Genomic DNA, 19,556 nt, shown 5'->3' on the forward strand with positions numbered 1-19,556 from the left:
CATACAAATGGAACATAGTGCCAACGGCAATGGGGTCTCCTGTGGCTCAGGAGTGGTGATCCAGGGCCTGGCAAGCTTCCGGGCTGGCCGTGAGGAGCACTGAGCCAGGCAGCTGCTGCCAGTGGTGGGAACTGAAGTGACATGGCAGGAGAGGTGGCTCATTCATTCTTGTGGCTCAGGCAGCACTGCGTTGGAGGCCCATGAGGAAGCAGTGGGAGGAAAGGGTAGGGAAATACGGACTGCGTAAAATACGCTCCGTCTGTGTTTCATGGATTGCCAGGTGCCTTTTGTTCCATCATCCGCCCACAGATGGATGCAAATGATTTCTTTTTCGTCATGCAGAAAAATCTGCAAATAATTACGTAAGCATTTACGTAAATATTTACATAATTTACCTCAGTATGTAACATGAAGCGTACTGTCCCCCATTCCATTCAATGTTTCCTCAGCAGAAACTTACATATTTTCCTACAGATATATATGCGTAAATTTTGGGGAAGTAAAAAAAAGTCATCCAAAAGTTCACAGACTCCACGCAGCCTGAGGGGGTCGCTCCGCAGCAGATTCCATGGTTTGGATTCTTAGAAATCCGAGCTCATTTTAGCCCGTCTTGAATTTGTCCAGCATCCCTAGGAGAGGGTGCCAGCTCTCCCAACCCACCACCTGAGGACTAAACTAAACTTGACTCAGATTCCTGCACTGACCAGGGGGTTGGACTCGATAGTCTTATAGGCCCCTTCCAACCCTAACGTTCTATGATTCTAAACATTTGGATAATCAGACATAGCGAAGCTATGCATGATAGTTTTCTTTACCTTTGGGTAAGGATGTGTCTCCTTCATGGATCACTGCCTTGTTGTGGTGAAAGGACTCAGTGAAGCCATAAGCTATGCCGTGCAGGGCCATGCAAGACAGACAGGTCATGGTGGAGAGTTCTGACAAAATGTGGTCCACTGGAGAAGGAAATGGCAACCCACGCCAGTATTCTTGCAAAGAAAACCCCATGGAACGTATCACAACGCTAAAAGATATGACGCCAGAAGATGAGACCCTCAGGTCGGAAGGTGTCCAATATACTACTGGGGAAGAGCAGAGGGAATTTCCAAGTAGCGCCAGAAAGAGTGAAGCGGCTGGGCCAAAGCTGAAAGGACACTCAGCTGTGGATGTGTCTGGTGGTGAAAAGAAAATCTGATGCTGTAAAGAACAATATTGTTTAGGAACCTGGAATGTCAGATCAATGAATCAAGGTAAGCTGGAGGTGGTCAAACACGAGATGGCAAGATTGAACATCGACATCTTGGGAATCAGCAAACTAAAATGGACAAGCATGGGCAAATTTAATTCAGGTGACCATCATATCTACTACTGTGGGGCAAGAATCCCGTAGAAGAAATGGAGTAGCACTCATAGTCAACAAAAGGGTAGGAAAAGCAGTACTGGGGTACAATCTCAAAAACGATAGAATGATCTCAGTACAAATCCAAGGCAAACCATTCAACATCACAGTAATTCAAGTCTATGCCCCAGCCACTGAGGCCGAAGAAGCTGAGGTTGATCAGTTCTATGAAGACCTATAACACCTTCTAGAACTAACACCAAAAAAAGATGTCCTCTTCATCATAGGGGATTGGAATGCTAAAGCAGGAAGTCAAGAAATAACCAGGATAACAGGCAAGCATGGCCTTGGTGTACAAAATGAAGCAGAACAAAGGCTAATAGAGTTTTGCCAAGAAAACATGCTGATCATAGCAAACGCTCTTTTCCAACAGCACAAGAGGCGACTCTACACATGGACATCACCAGATGGTCAATATCGAAATCAGATTGATTATGTCCTTTGCAGCCAAAGATGGAGAAGCTCTATACAGTCAGTCAAAACAAGACCTGGAGCTGACTGTGGCTCAGATCATGAGCTTCTTATTGCAAAATTTCGGCTGAAATTGATGAACATAGGGAAAACCACTATACCATTCAGGTATGACCTCAATCATATCCCTTATGAATATACAGTGGAGGTGATGAATAGATTTTAGGGATGTACAAAAGTCACTTACCAGGTCCCGCAGCTTGCTTCACAGTGGGGGGGAGGTGCTTCGGTTCTCCCCCCGAAGTTCAGGCCGGGGAGAAGCGCCCCGTCTCCCCAGCTGCGAAATAAAAAAGTGAATGTTAAAACACACACACAAACACACACACGTGATAGGCTACGTAACGATTTACGTAGTTTTATGACTTTGGAAATCTAGCCATGATAGGCTACGTAAATCGTTACGTAGCCTATCAAGTGTGTGTGTGTGGTTTTTTTTAACATTCACTTTGTAATGGCGGCGGCAGCAGCTGGTCGGAAGACTGGCCGCCGCCCCCGCCCCTGCCGAACCACCGCCGGGACCCGCTGCTGAGAGGGACATTCGAGGTCCCATCCCGGGGGGGCGGAGAATTTCACCACCAATTTCGGGGGGCCGAATGCATTGGCATTCGGCCTCCCCGAGATTTGTGGAGAAATTCTCCGCCATCCCTAAATTAGATTTAAGGGATTAGACCTGATAGAGTGCCTGAGGAACTATGGACGGAGGCCCGTAACATTGTTCAGGAGGCAGCAACTAAATCCATCCCAAAGAAAAAGAAATGCAAGAAAGTAGGGGTGCACGAAAGTCACTTACCTGGCTTCGCGGTGGGGGGGAGGCGCTTCGCTGCTCCCCCCGAAGTTCAGGCCGGGGGGGGAGGCTTCCCTCATCGCCCGGCCGAAATTCAGGCCGGGGGGGAGGCATCCCGCCTCGCCTGGCCGAAATTCAGGCTGGGGAGGAGGCACCTCACCTCGCCCGGCCGCGAAATAAAAAGTTAAAAAAAAAACACCCTGTGATAGGCAACGTGACGATTAACGTAGCCTATCACGGCTAGATTTGCAAAGTCAGCCATGATAGGCTACGTTAATCGTCACATAGCCTATCACGGGTGACTTTAAAAAAAAAAGCGCATATGCAAATGGCGGCCCCCATAGGGAGCCGCCATTCGCGTTCCTTATTTGGTCGCTGTAGTCTACGTAAATCTTTACGTAGACTACGGCGAAAATAAATAATAAATGATTATTTTCGCCGTAGTCTACGTAAAGATTTACGTAGACTACAGCGACCAAATAAGGAACGCGAATGGCGGCTCCGTATGGGGGCCGCCATTAGCGTACGCACTTTTTTTCCCCCCAGAGTCACCCGTGATAGGCTACGTGACGATTTACGTAGCCTATCATGGCTGACTTTGCAAATCTAGCCGTGATAGGCTACGTTAATCGTCACGTAGCCTATCATGGGGGCGTTTGGTTTTTTTTACTTTTCTTGGAATGGCGGCGGCGGCAGCCGGTCGAAAGACCGGCTGCGTCCCCTGCCTCTGTCGAAGCCCTGCCGAACCGCCACTGCGACCCGCCACCGGGAGCGACATTCGGGAAAGGTAAGCCCCATCCCGGGGGGGGCAGGGGGGGCGGAGAATTTCTCCCCGAAACTACTTCGGGGGACCGAATATGTTGGCACTCGGCCCCCCGAAGTTTCGGGGAGAAATTCTTAGGGGTAGACGAAAGGCACTTACCTTTCGTCGAAGCTTTTTCGGGGTGGGGGGAGGCGCTTCGCGGCTCCCCCCACGAAGTTCAGGTCAGGGGGTAGGCGCCCTGCTCCGCCCGGCCGAAATTCAGGCCGGGGGGGAGCCGCCCCATCCCTCGCTGCCAAAATTCAGGCCGGGGAGGAGCGCCCCATCTCCCTGGCCGCGAAATAAAAAAGTAAATGTAAAAAAAACACAACACACACACGTGATAGGCTACGTAAGGATTTACGTGGCCTATCACCGCTAGATTTCCAAAGTCAGCCATGATAGGCTACATAAATCGTTACGTAGCCTATCACAGGTAGGGGTGGACGAAAGGAACTTACCTTTCGTTGAAGCTTGTTCGCGGTGGGGGGGAGGCACTTCGCGGTTCCCCCCACGAAGTTCAGGCCGGGGGGGGAGGCTTCCCGCCTCGTCCCGGCCGAAATTCAGGCCGGGGAGGAGGCTTCCCGCCTCGCCCGGCCGCGAACTCCATTGTTTTTTTTTAAAAAAAAACGCCCCCGTGATAGGCTACGTGACGATTAACGTAGCCTATCACGGCTAGATCTGCAAAGTCAGCTGTGATAGGCTATGTTAATCGTCACGTAGCCTATCAAGGGTGACTTTAAAAAAAAAAAGCGCGTACGCTAGTGGCGGCCCCCATAGGGAGCCGCCATTCGCGTTCCTTATTTGGTCGCTGTAGTCGACGTAAATGTTTACATAGACTATGGCGAAAATAAGGGCAATGCAAATAGGCAATCTTTACGTAGACTACAGAGACCAAATAAGGAACGGGAATGGCGGCTCCCTATGGGGGCCGCCATTATCCGTACGTGCTTTTTTTTTTTTTTAAAGTCACCCGTGATAGGCTATGTGATGATTAACGTAGCCTATCACGGCTGACTTTGCAAATCTAGCCGTGATAGGCTATGTAAATCGTCACGTAGCCTATCACGGGGGCGTTTTTTTTTTCTTTTATTGGAATGGCGGCGGCGGCAGCCGGTCGAAAGACCAGCTGCCGCTCCCGCCCCGCTCGAACACCCGCCGAACCGCCGGGCGGACCCGCTGCCGGGAGGGACATTCGGCGAAGGTAAGTCCCGTCCCGGGGGGGGTGCGGGGGGCGGGGGGGGCGGAGTATTTCTCCCTGAAACTTGTTTGGGGGGCTGAACATGTTGGCGCTCGGCCCCCCGACGTTTCGGGTAGAAATTCTCCGCCATCCCTAATCACCAGTGACTTTGGGAAAAAAAAAACGCAAATAGTGTTGCCCTTACTTTCACCGTAGTCTACGTAAATCTTTACATAGACTAACTGGGCCCAAATAAGGAACGCAAATGGCGGCGCCCATGGGCACCGCCATTTGCGTACGTGTTTTTTTTTTTCAAAGTCACCCGTGATAGGCTGTGTAACGATTTACGTAGCCTATCACGGCTGACTTTGGAAATCTAGCCGTGATAGGCTACGTAAATCGTTACATGGCCTATCACGTGTGTGTGTTGTTGTTTTTTTACATTTATTTTTAATGGCGGTGGTGGCAGTTGGTCGGAAGACCGGCCGCCGCCCCCGCCCCTGCCGAAACGCCGCCGAAACGTGACCCGCCGCCGAGAGGGACATTTGCATGAGGTAAGTCCCATCCCGGGGGGAGGCGGGGGGGTGGAGAATTTCACTGCCAATTTCGGGGGGCCGAATGCGTTGGCATTCGGCCTCCCTGAGATTCGTGGAGAAATTCTCCGCCATCCCTAACTTGAGCACACTCCGGGAGAGAGCGGAGGACAGGAAGGCCTGACATGCTATGGTCCATGGGGTCACGAAGAGTCGGACACAACTGAACAACTGAACAACAACAACAAGGATGTGTAGCCCCAATTTGGACTGGAACCATGGTGCTCTGGGAGGGGAGGGGTTAAACCTTCCCCCACCTATTTCTCCCCTCCCCGAAATCCCGCCCCCTTGTGGGGGGGATTAAAAGAAGGGGAAAAGCCTCCATTGACTTCAGTTTCATGGGAGAAAAGGGAAAAGCAGGTGGGGAAAAAGCTTAACTTCCCTGTCTTGGATTATCATGGTCCTGATTCGAATTAAGGCTGCATGCGCTTACATGAAGGTAAAGAAAACAATCACACACAGCTCCACTCTGCATGATTACTAGGGATGTGTGAATCAGCAAAGCGCAAGCCTGCTGAAGTTCTCGAAATTCCATCTTGAAGTTTGTTCTGACTCAAGTCCATATCAAATCGTGAGATTTTTTCTGTTTGCATGAAAATCCTTGCATATTCTTGTGTTCATTTTTCCAAATGTATGCGTCAGTTGTGTGCATCTTTGAAATGTATGCATTCTTCTCCCATTGATTAAAGCATATTTGTGGACATTTTTCAAAAGTCCATATTTTTCATGAATATTTCTCAAAAGTACACATGCTGTCAAATGCATTTTGGGGAGGTCCGTGAATCACACTGCAATGTATGGACTTTGACCGCAGATTGTGTCCAAGTCCGTCTTTGGTGCAGAAGGTGGGTAAATCCAGATAAAACTGGGTAAAATCCAGATAAGAAAAACAACTGAAATGAATTTCTCATACATCCCTAGTGATTACCCAGGCATTTAGTTTGGCTTGAGAAAAGTATCATGGTAGCTTGATGGATTTTAGGCATTGTCTTATTGGCTTTCAGCAGATAAGGTGATATATAAATGTCAGCAATAAATAATTAAAAAAATAACCACCTTGTCTTTTTGTCAGTATTCACTATAATGCTCTTATCAACTCCAAAAGTTGGGACATTGACTCTTTTGAAAGTAAATGTATTTGGGTCATTTTGACATTATTAATGCCGTTCTTGCCAATTAAAAGTTTAATGCAGAGCCATTTCAGCCTCTGTCAGCCATGACAAAAAGTCAGCCCACGTCGATTCCTTGCCACATCAGCCTGTGGTGAATTGACTGTGTACATGGTTATGTATCACATACAGGTTTCAGGTCATTCAGTCCAGATGAGTTTTTCACAAGCTACCACAAATCACCCAAGATGTAGGTTTGTGGTGCATTCAAAAGGCTGATTATAACTGAACACTACATATGTTGACTGGTTGTTCACAATTTCTTTTTATTTTGTTTTATATATGTATATATCTCCCATGGCAGTGTAGAAAATAGAGAGACCTATCTCTTGTTCACCACTAGGAATGTGTGAACCTACCCCCATCCGGGATCAGCGGGCACCTGTTGAAGCACCACCCTCACTTGACCCCCCCGCCCAGACCCGTGCTCAAGCCCCATGACCTCGGCGAGCCACCCACACTCACCCTGGGTCCTGTCTGTGAGCGTCTGCCATTTTGCCAAGGTTTGGGAGGGGGTTTTTTTTATGAAAAAGGAGCTAACTGAAAATGTGCATATTTAAATATGCGCACATTCGGGCTAGGGAAGCTTGATCTGCAAAGTATTAGAGTCATAATGCCTGTAGATCAGGCTTTCCCAGCCTGAATGTGCACGTATTTAAATATGTATGTTTTTAATTAGCTCCTTTTTTGTAAAAGAACAACAACACACTAAACTTGGCAAAATGGCAGGCACTCACGAATGGGTCTGGGTGAGTGTGGGGAGCATCCGGGAGGGCACAAGGGAGGACAAATGAGGCCAGGGGCTTGGCAGGTGTGGTCCAGGAGTGAAAATGGAGGGGAGCCTGACCCAGGACTCCTGGACCCAGTCAGGCATCTGCACCATCCCTGTTTACCACCACCTGATCTCACATATGAACAGAACTGGGAGCAGGACCTTTAAGGCTGATCTCAAAGGCAAGGTAGGTCCATATAGAAGCAGTTGGTTTCCAGTGGTTCATTCATGTTTATAATATATAGCATAATGACTTTAAAATGTTCGTGGAAACGGATGAGGATATGGTCCATCTTATCAGATATTAGGATATGGGCAAAATGCTTAGGCATCAAATTATAATGAGTCCACAGAAAACATCCATATCTACCCAGTGACTCCTATATGATCTTAAAATTCATTAGATGGGATCAAGAATTGATTAAATATTCCTTTCAAAGAACACACGATCTGCGTTTCCCTGCTATGCGGTAGCAAATCTAGTAAATCCAAACCACTGTGAGTGAGTTACTCATGCATCATCATAAATGAAAAGTGAAGAGGTTTGCATAGTCTAATGATGTCATAAGCGATCAATTGTGTATTTATAGCTTCATAAACAGTTTCCTGTTTCTATCTATGCAACTTAAATAAACTCTTTCCAAACCTCCTAACATGCCTCAGTCTAGGAAAGAGAAAGGCTCGGGGGGGGGGGGTATGAAACCAAATCACAATTTGTTTTGAACTTGACTGCACAACCACAGGATCTTTATTTCAGTCCTCTTATTTCTTTGGGGGTTTGTTGTTCTCACATCTCTCTAGCATGCTTAATATGTGTAGCACAGATTCTCACCACTACTCAGCCTGGAGATGAGAGACTGCCTGTGCAGAGGCATACATGTACGCACATGCATATGTGAACTCACATTTGAATTGTCCTTTATACCCAAGAAACTGTAGCCTTAATATTAAGTGACTTAATAGTTTCCTGTGGACACATGTCGCAATCGGACAAAGTATATCTGCACCTGGAAGCAGGGTCCTGGACATGCAAGTGATGTAAACAGGGGGGCATGTGAATAAAAAGATTGGGTCAAGGAAAAAAACAGGAATTCTTGCCACTGAGTGACAATGTATTAAATCAAGGGTGGCCAACATATTGAGCCTGGAGAGCTGAACTGTTGGAGGCTAAAATGGCTGACATCATAACCATTGCTTTGCTGAGGAGAGTGCAGATTCCCAAGCTCAGAAATTCCCAGGAGCTCAGGAAACTGATGCTGGAAAATAGTAGGGATGTCAGAGAATTCCGCGATGGATCTCGGTGAGGCCGAATGCCAGTGCATTCGGCCCCCCAAAATCCATCGTGGAATGGCCTGCCACCCCCCCCCCGCGGATCCCCCCTGGGATAAGACTTACCTGGGGCAGATGTTTCAGACAGTAGTGGCTCCAGCGGCAGCTTCGGCGGCAGCTGATCTTCAATACGGCTGCCGCCGCCGCCATTTGCAGTCTGTGTTTGTTTGTTTCCCCCACCCCATAGACATGATAGGCTATGTAAAGACTTACGTAGCCTATCACGTCTGGGTAAAAAACCAACAACAACAACAAAAACTCGTATGGTGGCGGCTACGGCCGCCGCCATTTGCGTTCCTTATTTTTCACCGTCTTAGTCTACGTAAATATTTATGTAGACGAAGACAAAGACAAGAAAGGGGAACGCAAATAGCGCTCAGGCACTCTTTTCTTCATCTTAAATATTTACGTAGACTAAGATGGTGAAAAATAAGGAACGCAAATGGCGGCGGCCGTAGCCGCCGCCATTTGCGTATGTATTGTTGTTGTTGTTTTTTACCCAGACCCCTCTGCGGCCGAAAATCCGGCTGCGGATGGTCCTGGCCTGGACCTGGCCGGCTGCTCCGCGGAGCCGCCGCAGAGCACAGCCAGCCGTCGAGGATTCCGGGGGGGGGGACAGAATGCCTCCCCCCCACCATGAACAGAATCCGCGAAAAGGTAAGTGACTTTCGTACATTCCTAGAAAATAAGATGTCATGCCAGAGACCTTGGTGATATTGAACCCTCACCCTAAAGGACCCTGCATCTGCCAGGCTAAAAATAGTATCTGAGTCTCTCACTGTCGCGTTTCCCTTGGGCCCCTCTTTCCTTATGCACTCACACACACAAATAGAGAGGCTTCAGTCTCAGGCCTTTAATTCATTATCAACAGGTTCATTACAGATGCAAATCCTCAAAGACTCTCAGGCTACAAAGGAATGCCTCCAGGGGATTCAAATGGGAACACTGACATTGCCAACAGTTTGAAGTGAGACTTGCTGGCTAGACTAACTTAGGGAGGGATGTCCCGCCCTTCCAGTGATGCTTTCGTACGTCGCCTGTCATGCATCGCTAACTGGGTCGACCATCTGAGCTCCGCCTCTGACGTTTCCCTCTTAGCTTTGCACCATAGTCTAGCATCTCCTAGGTCACAGCCCCCACTCTCCCCCTCCTCCTCCTCCTCCCGGCTTCTCACAGAAGGGGGCAAGGGGGGGGCTTCAGGCCCAGTCATCTGGTAGTTAGCAACCTGAGAAGCACGCCTACCCATATCTGAACTGGCTTGGGAAAATGCATTCCCCAGTTCTGGCTGTTCGTCTTCTGAATCTGAGCTTCTAACTATCTCCCTGCACTCAGAATCAGTCCTGACACTCACTTGCTGCAGTGGGTTCAGATGGGCCCAGATGCTTGAGCAAAGTTACTCAGGGAGTGCCTTGGCCAAAAGTACTTTTCCTCTGGGAAATAAGAGTCACCCCAGGTCCTTTAAATGATTGGGTTGAAGAAACAAACACACATAAGAACATAAGAAGAGCCATGCTGGATCAGACCAAAGATCCATCTAGTCAAGCATTCTGTTCACACGGTGGCCAACCAGCTGCCCATGGGTAAGGTTGTCAGTTGTGGGGGAATACGGCCCTATGGGGGCCTGATGTATCCCATGATGCCCCTGACTCAGCTTGCCTTAGACCATTGAGGCCCACAATTTTGTGCAAATTGCACTATTTACAGCTGCAATTTTACGCAAGTCATGATTTTCTCAAATAACACACACACCCCCAAATCCATGACTTATCACGTGCCAAGCGGGTAAGTGAGCTAGACTCGGGGGGGGCAAGCCAGTGAAAACCGGCCAAGTTCCACCTCCCAAATGGATTCCACTGGCATCCCTACCCATGGGAAACCTAGAAACAGGACCTGCGTGCAACAGCACCCTCCTGCGCATCTTCTTCCCCAGGAACTGGTGTACATAGGCATACTGCCTCTGATACTAGAGGTAGTATATAGTCATCAGGACTCATAGCCATTGACAGCCTTCTCCTCCAAGAATTTGTCTAACCCCTTTTTAAAGCCATCCAAGTTGTCTTGAGGCAGCAAATTCCACAGTTTAACTATGCACTATGTGAAGTACTTCCCTTCATCTGCCCTGAAACTGCCACCAATCAGCTTCATGGGATGACCCGGTTCTTGTATTATGGGAGAGGGAGAAAAATGTCTCCCTATCCACTTTCTCCATATGGGCACAAAAGGCATATTCCATTTCAGAGAGCTATCTCCCTTATTACAGATTGTCACTACTTTGTTACCCCTCCCTCCTCTTCAATGTATTATTTAGTGAACAGACCTGGCTTTGCATGGGATGGAATAGCCCTTAATTTGATACAGAGAAGCCTTCAAGCAGAGTTATGCAGGTGTCAGAGTTGGACATTGTGCCTGGCCTGTATTGGAGAAGCTACATCCTGTGGCACCCCTAGGAATGGCCCTTGCCATGGTGCATCCTTGTAGACCCCTAAGGGGGGGGTGTCTGCCCACTCTATTCCCCAGATGGGGAGCTGCCCAAAGCAGTAGGAAGGGGTCAACCTTATAACTCTCTCCTTTGGACTACTCCCTCATGGGTTCAACTATATCGCCTACAAAGCTATGCATTGGTTAGGAAGTCCTCAAACACATGGATACACTTAATTAATTATAACATTAATTAAGTAATTAATTAATTAAGAACTGAACACTGCTGAGGTGAATGCCCCTAGGATCTCCTTAGTATGCATGCCAAGTTTCAGGTGTCTTGGTTTCATGGTCTTGGTGCTATGGTGCTGACAGACAGACACAAGTCCTCTTTTTTTGTTATAGATGAATGACTGCTGCTGAATAGCATTTGTTGATGGTATCTTTGTTTGATTTTCCACCAAGACAGTTGCACCAGTTCCCTTCCTCTGCAAGTTCTCCCTATCGTAATTCTGAATCAAGCAGATCATCCAGGTAAGGCTCAGTTTGTGGAAATGTATTTAAAATGGTGTAGTTTAATTTCATCTGCCCCACATTAAGCACTGATCCACAAATGATGAGTGTATTTATGTATGTATTTCATACATGTGATGTTATGCCTACATCTTGCTTTAGTCTTAAGGATAGCATTGAAACAGTTCATGTCAGTTGACTGTTTTCATACCTCCTTTTTTTAGCAACAAATTGCAAGAATAGGAGCTCTTCTGTATCTGGATAAACATCTGGTACAATGGAGTCATGATCTCAGTAAAGATTTCTAGATGACATCACTACCAAAGAGTAACAAGAGCCGTAAGGTGTGAAATCTTTTCAAGTCCTCTTGCAAACTCATTTGGCTCCCATGGGATCACTGGAGATCTCCAAGTCAAACCTGAGATCGTGAAACTTCAACCGGTTCAAAATGTGGGCGCAACAATGTTAGTGGGTGCCTTCCCATGTGATTACATAACACCCATCCTGCAAAAACTGTGCGGGTTGCCAGTTTGTTTCTGAGCACAATGGAGAGCTGTGAGCAGTTGCATCTTGTGCAAATGGACCTTTTTTTCTGGATCAGGAACCATACACGTAGGTGCACATCAGGATGGAAGACATCTGATGCCGTCCCTAGAACTGTTCAGATATTAATTGCATGAAGGGGGAGCACACATTGAAAGGAGGAACATAGATAGGTGCCTGATACTGGATCAGACCATTGGACCATGTAGCCCAGTAGTGTTGACACTTGACTGGCAGTGTCTCTCCAGGGTTTTCAGCAAGGATTCTTTACCAGCCCTGCCTGGAGATGCTGGGGATTGAACCCAGGACCTTGTGCATGCAACACAGGTGCTCTCCCACTGAGCTATGGCCCAAGCCACAAGAGCAGTTAGGCTGCACTGATAGCCTCCCTTCTAAGGTCATGTGGCTCCCCAGCCCCTTGACATCAACCCTTAGAGTGTGGACATCTGAGCTCAGCATCGTGGCTACTGTGGGAGTCTGCATGTGTGGGCTGTGTGGTTTCCCAGGCCCAGGCATCCACGCTTAACAGGTGGACAGCAGGGGGCAGGGATGAGAGCCATGTGCCCTCTGAGGTAGGGCCAGTAGTGTGGCTCTGCGGCCCTTTTCCATGTGTGGACTCCGTTCACGGGATTATTGCCTGAAAGGGGAACTGTCACATTGCATATGGTATAGACAGAATTGGGCATTCCACCCACATCACGATATAGATTAGGGATATTGGAGATATCCATAACAGAACCAAATGAGTTTGGATTTTTGTAAATCCATCCCATGAATTCTGCAGTGTACTGGCTTTTCCCCAGTCTGGTGGATTCCGTGGACTGGTGGACCATTTTCCTAGCTTTCTGGAATTTCGGTTTTGGAAAGTTCATTATTACCTAACTTTCTGGTAATAGAAAAATATGCAACAACAACAACTGAAAATGTGAATTTCCTCCATAGGCTGAAATGTGAAAATGTGCAGTTTGGGGGATTTGTGCATTTTCACAAGTGCGAATTTTCACAAATTCAGAAATTTTAATGCCTCCGATTCTGTGGTAGGGATGGGCGGATTCCCTACCTGCTTCTCTGCTGGGGAATCGACCCTTGGGGGGAGGCGATCCGTCCCTCCCCCTGGAATCCTTGCCAGCCAGCTCCGCTCCACAGTGATTCCACGGAGCCGCTGGCCAGCTCCGGAGCACCAGCAATACGGCCGCCATTGCCGTGCCGTATCAGTGGCTGAGGCTGACTCTGGACGCAAATGGCATCCACTGCGCCATTTGCAGCCATAAAGCTCTTAGATTAAGTTAAATGGCTGCATTTAGCTTTAACTAAGGGCTTTACAGCCACAAATGGTGTCTGCAGTTTTTCATGTGATAGGCTAGCCTATCGCATGAAAAACTACAGATGCAAATGGCGTAGCAGATGCCATTTGAGGCCGTAAAGCCCTTAGTTTAAGCTAAATGCAGCCATTTACGGCTGCATTTACCTTAATCTAAGAGCTTTACAGCCGCAAATGGCACGGTGGACAACATTTGCATCTGGAGTCAGCCTCAGCCAGCAATACGGTACTCCAATGGCAGCCGTATCGCTGGTGCTCCGGAGACGCCAGCGGGGAGAATCCAGCTGGGGAGGATTCCACAGGGAGGTGGAGGTAAGGGATCCTTTCTGCCACGGATGCCGGAGGTCGGATTCAATTGAATCTGGCCTCATTGGGGTCCATGGTGGATTTCTCTGACATCCCTATTCTGTTGGTGAGTGGATGGTGGAATGAAAGGTGCCTGACAATCAACAGAATGCAGATGGAATGGATTTTACACAATCCATACATCCATTCTGTTGATGAGAATGCACATCCCGAACTATTCTTGTATGTGGCTATCTTGACTGAAGCCTGTTTCTAGAGAGAGATGCATTTCTGATGCATAATCATATGTGGTCTGAAACATGGGCAGAATTGTCTCCCTGCACTACCTCAGTAGACTCCCCGGACATACGCTATATGCATATTACTGCAAAACTACTTGATAGTTTCTTTTAGTGATTTTCACACCTTACTGTGAAATACGCTGAAAAGTCAGATACCTGAATCTGAAGAGGTCTCACTTTAATAAAGAACACTGTACTGTCTTATGGCAATAGTAGTTGAATGGAAATAGGACTGATGGCTCAGCTCACAGACTGTTATGGTTCTATATTAGTTACAAGCTGTGAGCTGTGTGCTCTAATATTTAGAAACTAGAATTTGGAGTTTGATATCCTGGCTACATTTAATTGTAATTTGATGTTTGTTGCACTCACATTTAAACTTACCATAAATAATACCAATGGGGTATTATATATTTTAAATGTCCATTTGTCCTCAATTATTTCTCCAACCCACCCCCCACCTCTGCCCCTATTATTATAACCACAGAATGCCAGACTCTAAAGGAAAGAGCTAACCATGTGATTTCATGCTGGCCTGCGTAAACCTGATTTCTGCAGACACTTTCTGCAAGCATTACATTGATAAAAGAGATAATGTAGATGGGCCCATGGCTGAACTGAGGGTAATTGCATAAAAATGAAATGGAGACCTATAATTGTGCATCACTTTCTCTCGACTACAATGTTTTCTGGAAGACAGGATCCTGCTTGTCATAGCAAGTTGCTTGTTATGGTGATTGTACTAGGACTTGATCTTTCTGTAACAAGACAAGTATAACATTACTTAGTGGAAGCTTTTCAGAATAAGAGCCTGACAGTAAAATGCACTCTATTTTCATTCTTGAACAAACAAAGAAGTCCTTGAATGACAGCTTTTTTTACCCTTTTCTTTGAGGGGGTTGTAATGGGGAATTCAGGTTAAATCTCTGCCTTTTATTCTTCTAGTCTTGATTTCCTCTCCAACAGCACTTGAAGAATAAAGCTCATCCTGATGCACAGAGCAGCCTATGAATTTAGCAAAATGCTAATCTAGTATTTACTGATTATTTCTTTCCAATTTTTCCCCATCTAGTACAGTTGAATGCTTATGTACATTTTGAGGACAATAACGGGGATGTTGGAAGTTGATCAGAATTTGAGGGGATTTTTAAAATGATTACACTGTAAAAAATGTTCAGCTACATTTTCCAAGGGCCAAATTGTTCACTGGTCTGATATTGTCCAACTATGACTGGAATAATAGTGGATGAATCTCTAACAAGAATGACAAAAAAGTCACTGGAACATGCCCTCAAAACAACAGTACTGATATGTTCACATCACCTAGTCCCAGTCAACAACCTGGTTGCCAGATTCTGCACTAGCTGCAGTTTCCGTACCGTCTTCAAAGGCAGCCCAATGTACAATGCATTGCAGTAATCTAACCTGGTGGTTACCAGAGCATAGACTGCTGATGCTAGGCTATTCCCATCCACATAGGGTCACAATTGGGCTAGCAACTGAAGCTGGTAGAAGGCATGCCACACTGTAGAGGCCACCTGAGCCTCCAATGGCAATGATGAATCCAGGAGTACCCCCAAACTGTGCACCTGCTCTTTCAGAGGGAGTATGATCCCATCCAGAGCCAATTGTACTTCACCCATCCAGACAGAGGAACCACCCACCAGCAGAGTCTCAGTCTTGTCTGGATTAACCCTCAGTTTATTAGTTCTCATCCAGTTAGGGATGTACGAATCCCTTACCTGGTTCCGGTCCTGGGCTTCAGCAGTGGGAGGGAAGCAATCCATCCCTGCCCCTGGAATCCTCCCCAGCCTGCTCCGCTCCGTGGCAAGGCTGCGGAGCCACCGGCCGGGGTTGGCCTCAGCCAGACTTCCAGCTGCTGCCGGGCTCCTGCAGCTGCAAATGGCGGCCGTAGTAGCGGCTGCCATTTGCGTCCTTGCATTAAGCCGTGATAGGCTACGTAAGTATTTACGTAGCCTATTACAGCAAAAGGCTGGGATGCAAATGGCGGCTGCTATGCCATTTGCATCCCTGCCTTTTGCCGTGATAGGCTACGTAAATACTTATGTAGCCTATTACGGCAAAGAGCGGGGGTGCAAAAGGCGTAGCAGCTGCCATTTGCGACCCTGCTCTTTGCCGTAAGTGATAGGCTACGTAAGTATTTATGTAGCCTATCACGGCCTAATGCAGGCATGCAAATGGCGGCCGCTATGACAGATCCGTCACCAGGTAGGTCTGTTCCGAGGGGGGGATTGTGGGGTGTGGCGGGGGGGAGGCCGTTCCTCCACGGATTCCGGGCGGGGGCGGATTCTAAAGAATCCGGCCTCACTGGAGTCCGTGGCAGAATTCTCCAACATCCCTAGTCATCATACAGGACAACTAAGACAGTCTCAGTACCAAAACTGGGCCTGAATCCTGAGTGAAATGGATCAAGAAAATCAGTCTCATCCAAGAGTGCTTGGATCTGGTCAGCAACCACCCACTCAAGGTTTCCTTTAGGGATGGCAGAGAATTCCGCCACAGACTCCGGGGGGCTGGATTCTTAGAATCCGCCCCCCCCCCCCCAGAGTCTGCGGCGGAACGGACCACCCCACCATCCCGCAAAGTCCGACCCGGTCCGACCCGGCTGGATCTTACCTGGGACCGCCTAGTGGACGCCATTTGTGTCCCTTCCCATTCCCGTGATAGGCTATGTAAATCTTTACGTAGCCTATCACAGTAAAGACCAGGGACGCAAATGGCGTGTGCTACACCATTTGCGTCCATTCCCCTTCCCGTCGTAGGCTACATAATGATTTACGTAGCCTATCACGGGAAGAGGAAGGGACGCAAATGGAGTCCGCTAGGCTGGACGCCATTTGCGTCCGAAGACCGGCCATGGCCAGAAGTCCGGCTGCGGCCAGCCCCAGCCAGCGGCTCCGCAGACTTGCAGCGGAGTTGAGCCGGCCGGGGAGGATTCCGGGGGGAGGACCAGATTGCCTCCCCCCACAGACCCCCCAGCAGACTACAGGTAAGGGGGTTTCGTACACCCCTAGATTCCTTGCTAGGGATGTCAGAGAAATCCGCTGTGGATTCAAATGAGTATAAGTCTATGGGCACATGAGATCAGCAGAATGTGCCCATAGACTTATACGCAAAATAGAGCCGTGAACCTTGCGTATAAGCCTATGGACACATAGACTTATACACAAGATTCACAACTCTATTTGCGTATAAGTCTATGGGCACATCCTCCCGATCGCCTTTTTTTTTTTTTTAAGACACAGCAATCAGCAGGGACAGGGAGGAGGCGAACGGCTCTGGCTGGCAGGAGGGAAGGTAAGCAACCCCCAAGCCGGTTCCCTCCCCCGGAATCCGAGCGGAGCCGCTCTGGAGGATTCCGGGGGGGAGGAACGGATCGCCTCCCCCCCCATGGATTCCCCACCGGAACAGATGGTGGGGAATCCGTACACCCCTATTCCTTGCCCAGGAAAGGAATCTGTACAACCTGCCTATCATTGTTTAGATCTCCCAGATCCAGGGTGGACTTCTTAAGAAGTGGTCCTACCACTGCATCTTTCAGGCTACCCAGTGCAAAAACAGTGGAGTCAAGGTCCCGATGGATGCAAGCAAGTCATGATAGCTATATATTACCTCCCGTATCAGAGGCAGTATGTATGCCTCTGAATACCATTTGCTGGGGAAGGGGAACACAAGGAAGGTGCTCATGTCCTGTTTCCCAAAGGCATACGGTGGAAACAGAATGCTAGAGTAGGTAGGCCTTTGGTATGGTTCTTCTTATGTGCTTGTGTTCTAACCTGTGTGTTTTATTGTTTTTGAGTAATTCATCTCTTCATTGTGGTCCTGCTGTGTTTTGTGATGTCATAAAAAGACTTGGGATATTTTCTGTTTAATGGGAAGGCAGTGGGTAAGGGTAGTGGTGAATACCTTTTTATGACAATTAAGTATGAGTCTCCCTGAACCCCAGCATACTGGATCATTTTCAGCCAGTCTCCTATATTCCATTCTCTGGCCAAGGTGTTGGAGCATGTGGTGGCATCTCAGCTCCAGGGGTTTCTGGATGAGGCAGATTATCTAGATCCATTTTGATCCGGTTTCCATACCTGATTATGGGGCCATACCTGATTATGGGACAAAGAATGCTTTGGTCACCTTGGAGGATGACCTACACCATGAACTAAAAAGGGAGGATATGTCTCTGTTGCTTCTGTTGGACCTCTCAGGCTTTCAGGGTCATCAAGCATGGTATCCCTCTGGGGCATCTCTCTGGGATGGAATGGAGGCACTCTTTTATGGTGGCTCCATTCCTTCTTAGAGGGGTGATCTCAGAAGGTGGTCCTGGGGGATACTTGTTTGACACTCTGGCCATTGGCCTATGGTGTTCCTCAGGGCCCCATCTTGTCCCCCATGCTATTATATACATGAAACTGCTGGGAAAGGTTTTCCAGAATTTGGGGGCTCAATGCCACCAGTACACTAATGATACCCAACCCTACACCTTCTTTCTATCAAGATCCAAGGAAGCTGCTCTAGTTCCAAATTATTTCCAAATTATCTAGTCTATTCTAGTTCCAAATTATCTAGTCCATATATTGATAATGGACTAGATAGGACTGAACAAACTGAGCCTTAATCCAGACAAGACAGAAGTGCTCCTGTTTAGTTGAAGGCAGTACAGGAAAAAGGGATTCAGCCTGTGCTGGACGAGGTTACACTGCCCTTGAAGACTCAGGTTTGCAGTTTGGGTGTACACCTGGATTCAGCCCTGAACCTGAATGCCCAGGTTTTGGTGATGGCCAGGAGTGTATTTGCTTAGCCGAGGCTAGTGCATTCCTGGAGATGCCTGATCTGGCTACGGTGACATATGCTTTAGCTAGAATCATAGAATGGTAGGGTTGGAAGGGGCCTACAAAACCATTCAGTCCAACCCCCTGCGCAGTGCAGGAATCCAAGTCAGAGCATCCCCGACAGATGGCTGTCCAGCCTCGTCTTGAATGCCTCCAGTGTGGGAGAGCCCACCACCTCCCTAGGTAATTGGTTCCATTCTCGTATTGCTCTAACAGTCAGGAAGTTTTTCCTGATGTTCAGCCGGAAACTGGCTTCCTCTAACTTGAGCCCATTATTCCATGTCCTGCACTCCAGGATGATCGAGAAGAGATCCTGGCCTTCCTGTCTGTGACAACCTTTCAAGTACTTGAAGAGCGCTATCGTATCTCCCCTCAGTCTTCTCTTCTCAAGGCTAAACATGCCCAGTTCTTTCAGTCTCTCTTCATAGGGCTTTGTTTGCAGTCCCCTGATCATCTTTGGTGCCCTCCTCTGAACCCTCTCCAGTTTGTCTGCATCCTTCTTAAAGTATGGTGCCCAGAACTGGACACAGTATTCGAGATGAGGTCTAACCAGTGCTGAGTAGAGGGGAACTAGTACTTCCCGGGATTTGGAAGCTAAAAAAGGTAAAGGTGTCCCCAACCAGTCGTGTCCGACTCTAGGGTGTGGTGCTCATCCCCGTTTCTAAGCCGAAGAGCCAGCGCTGTCCAAAGACGCTTCTGTGGTCATGTAGCCGGCATGACTGAACACCGAGGTGCACGGAACGCTGTTACCTTTCCCGCCGAAGCAGTTCCTATTTATCTACTTGCAATTTCTTGCTTTCGAACTGCTAGGTTGGCAGAAGCTGGGACTGAAGA

General features: G+C 48.0%; 1 protein-coding gene across 1 annotated transcript in view; it reads left to right on the forward strand.

The window, feature by feature from the left end:
- Window positions 1–5,656: 5,656 nt before the first annotated feature.
- MDFIC2 (MyoD family inhibitor domain containing 2) overlaps window positions 5,657–19,556 on the forward strand; it is a 42,925-nt gene continuing 29,025 nt past the window's right edge. The window contains exons 1-3 of the mRNA XM_084829835.1: window positions 5,657–5,662; window positions 6,736–6,871; window positions 11,377–11,445. Coding sequence (XP_084685961.1) covers window positions 5,657–5,662; window positions 6,736–6,871; window positions 11,377–11,445 — 211 coding nt within the window. The remainder of the gene's footprint in view (window positions 5,663–6,735; window positions 6,872–11,376; window positions 11,446–19,556) is intronic.

Source organism: Heloderma suspectum, chromosome 2, assembly GCF_057233095.1.
Source record: "Heloderma suspectum isolate Gila_16-S chromosome 2, 16-S_ref, whole genome shotgun sequence".
NCBI classification, from domain to species: domain Eukaryota; kingdom Metazoa; phylum Chordata; class Lepidosauria; order Squamata; family Helodermatidae; genus Heloderma; species Heloderma suspectum.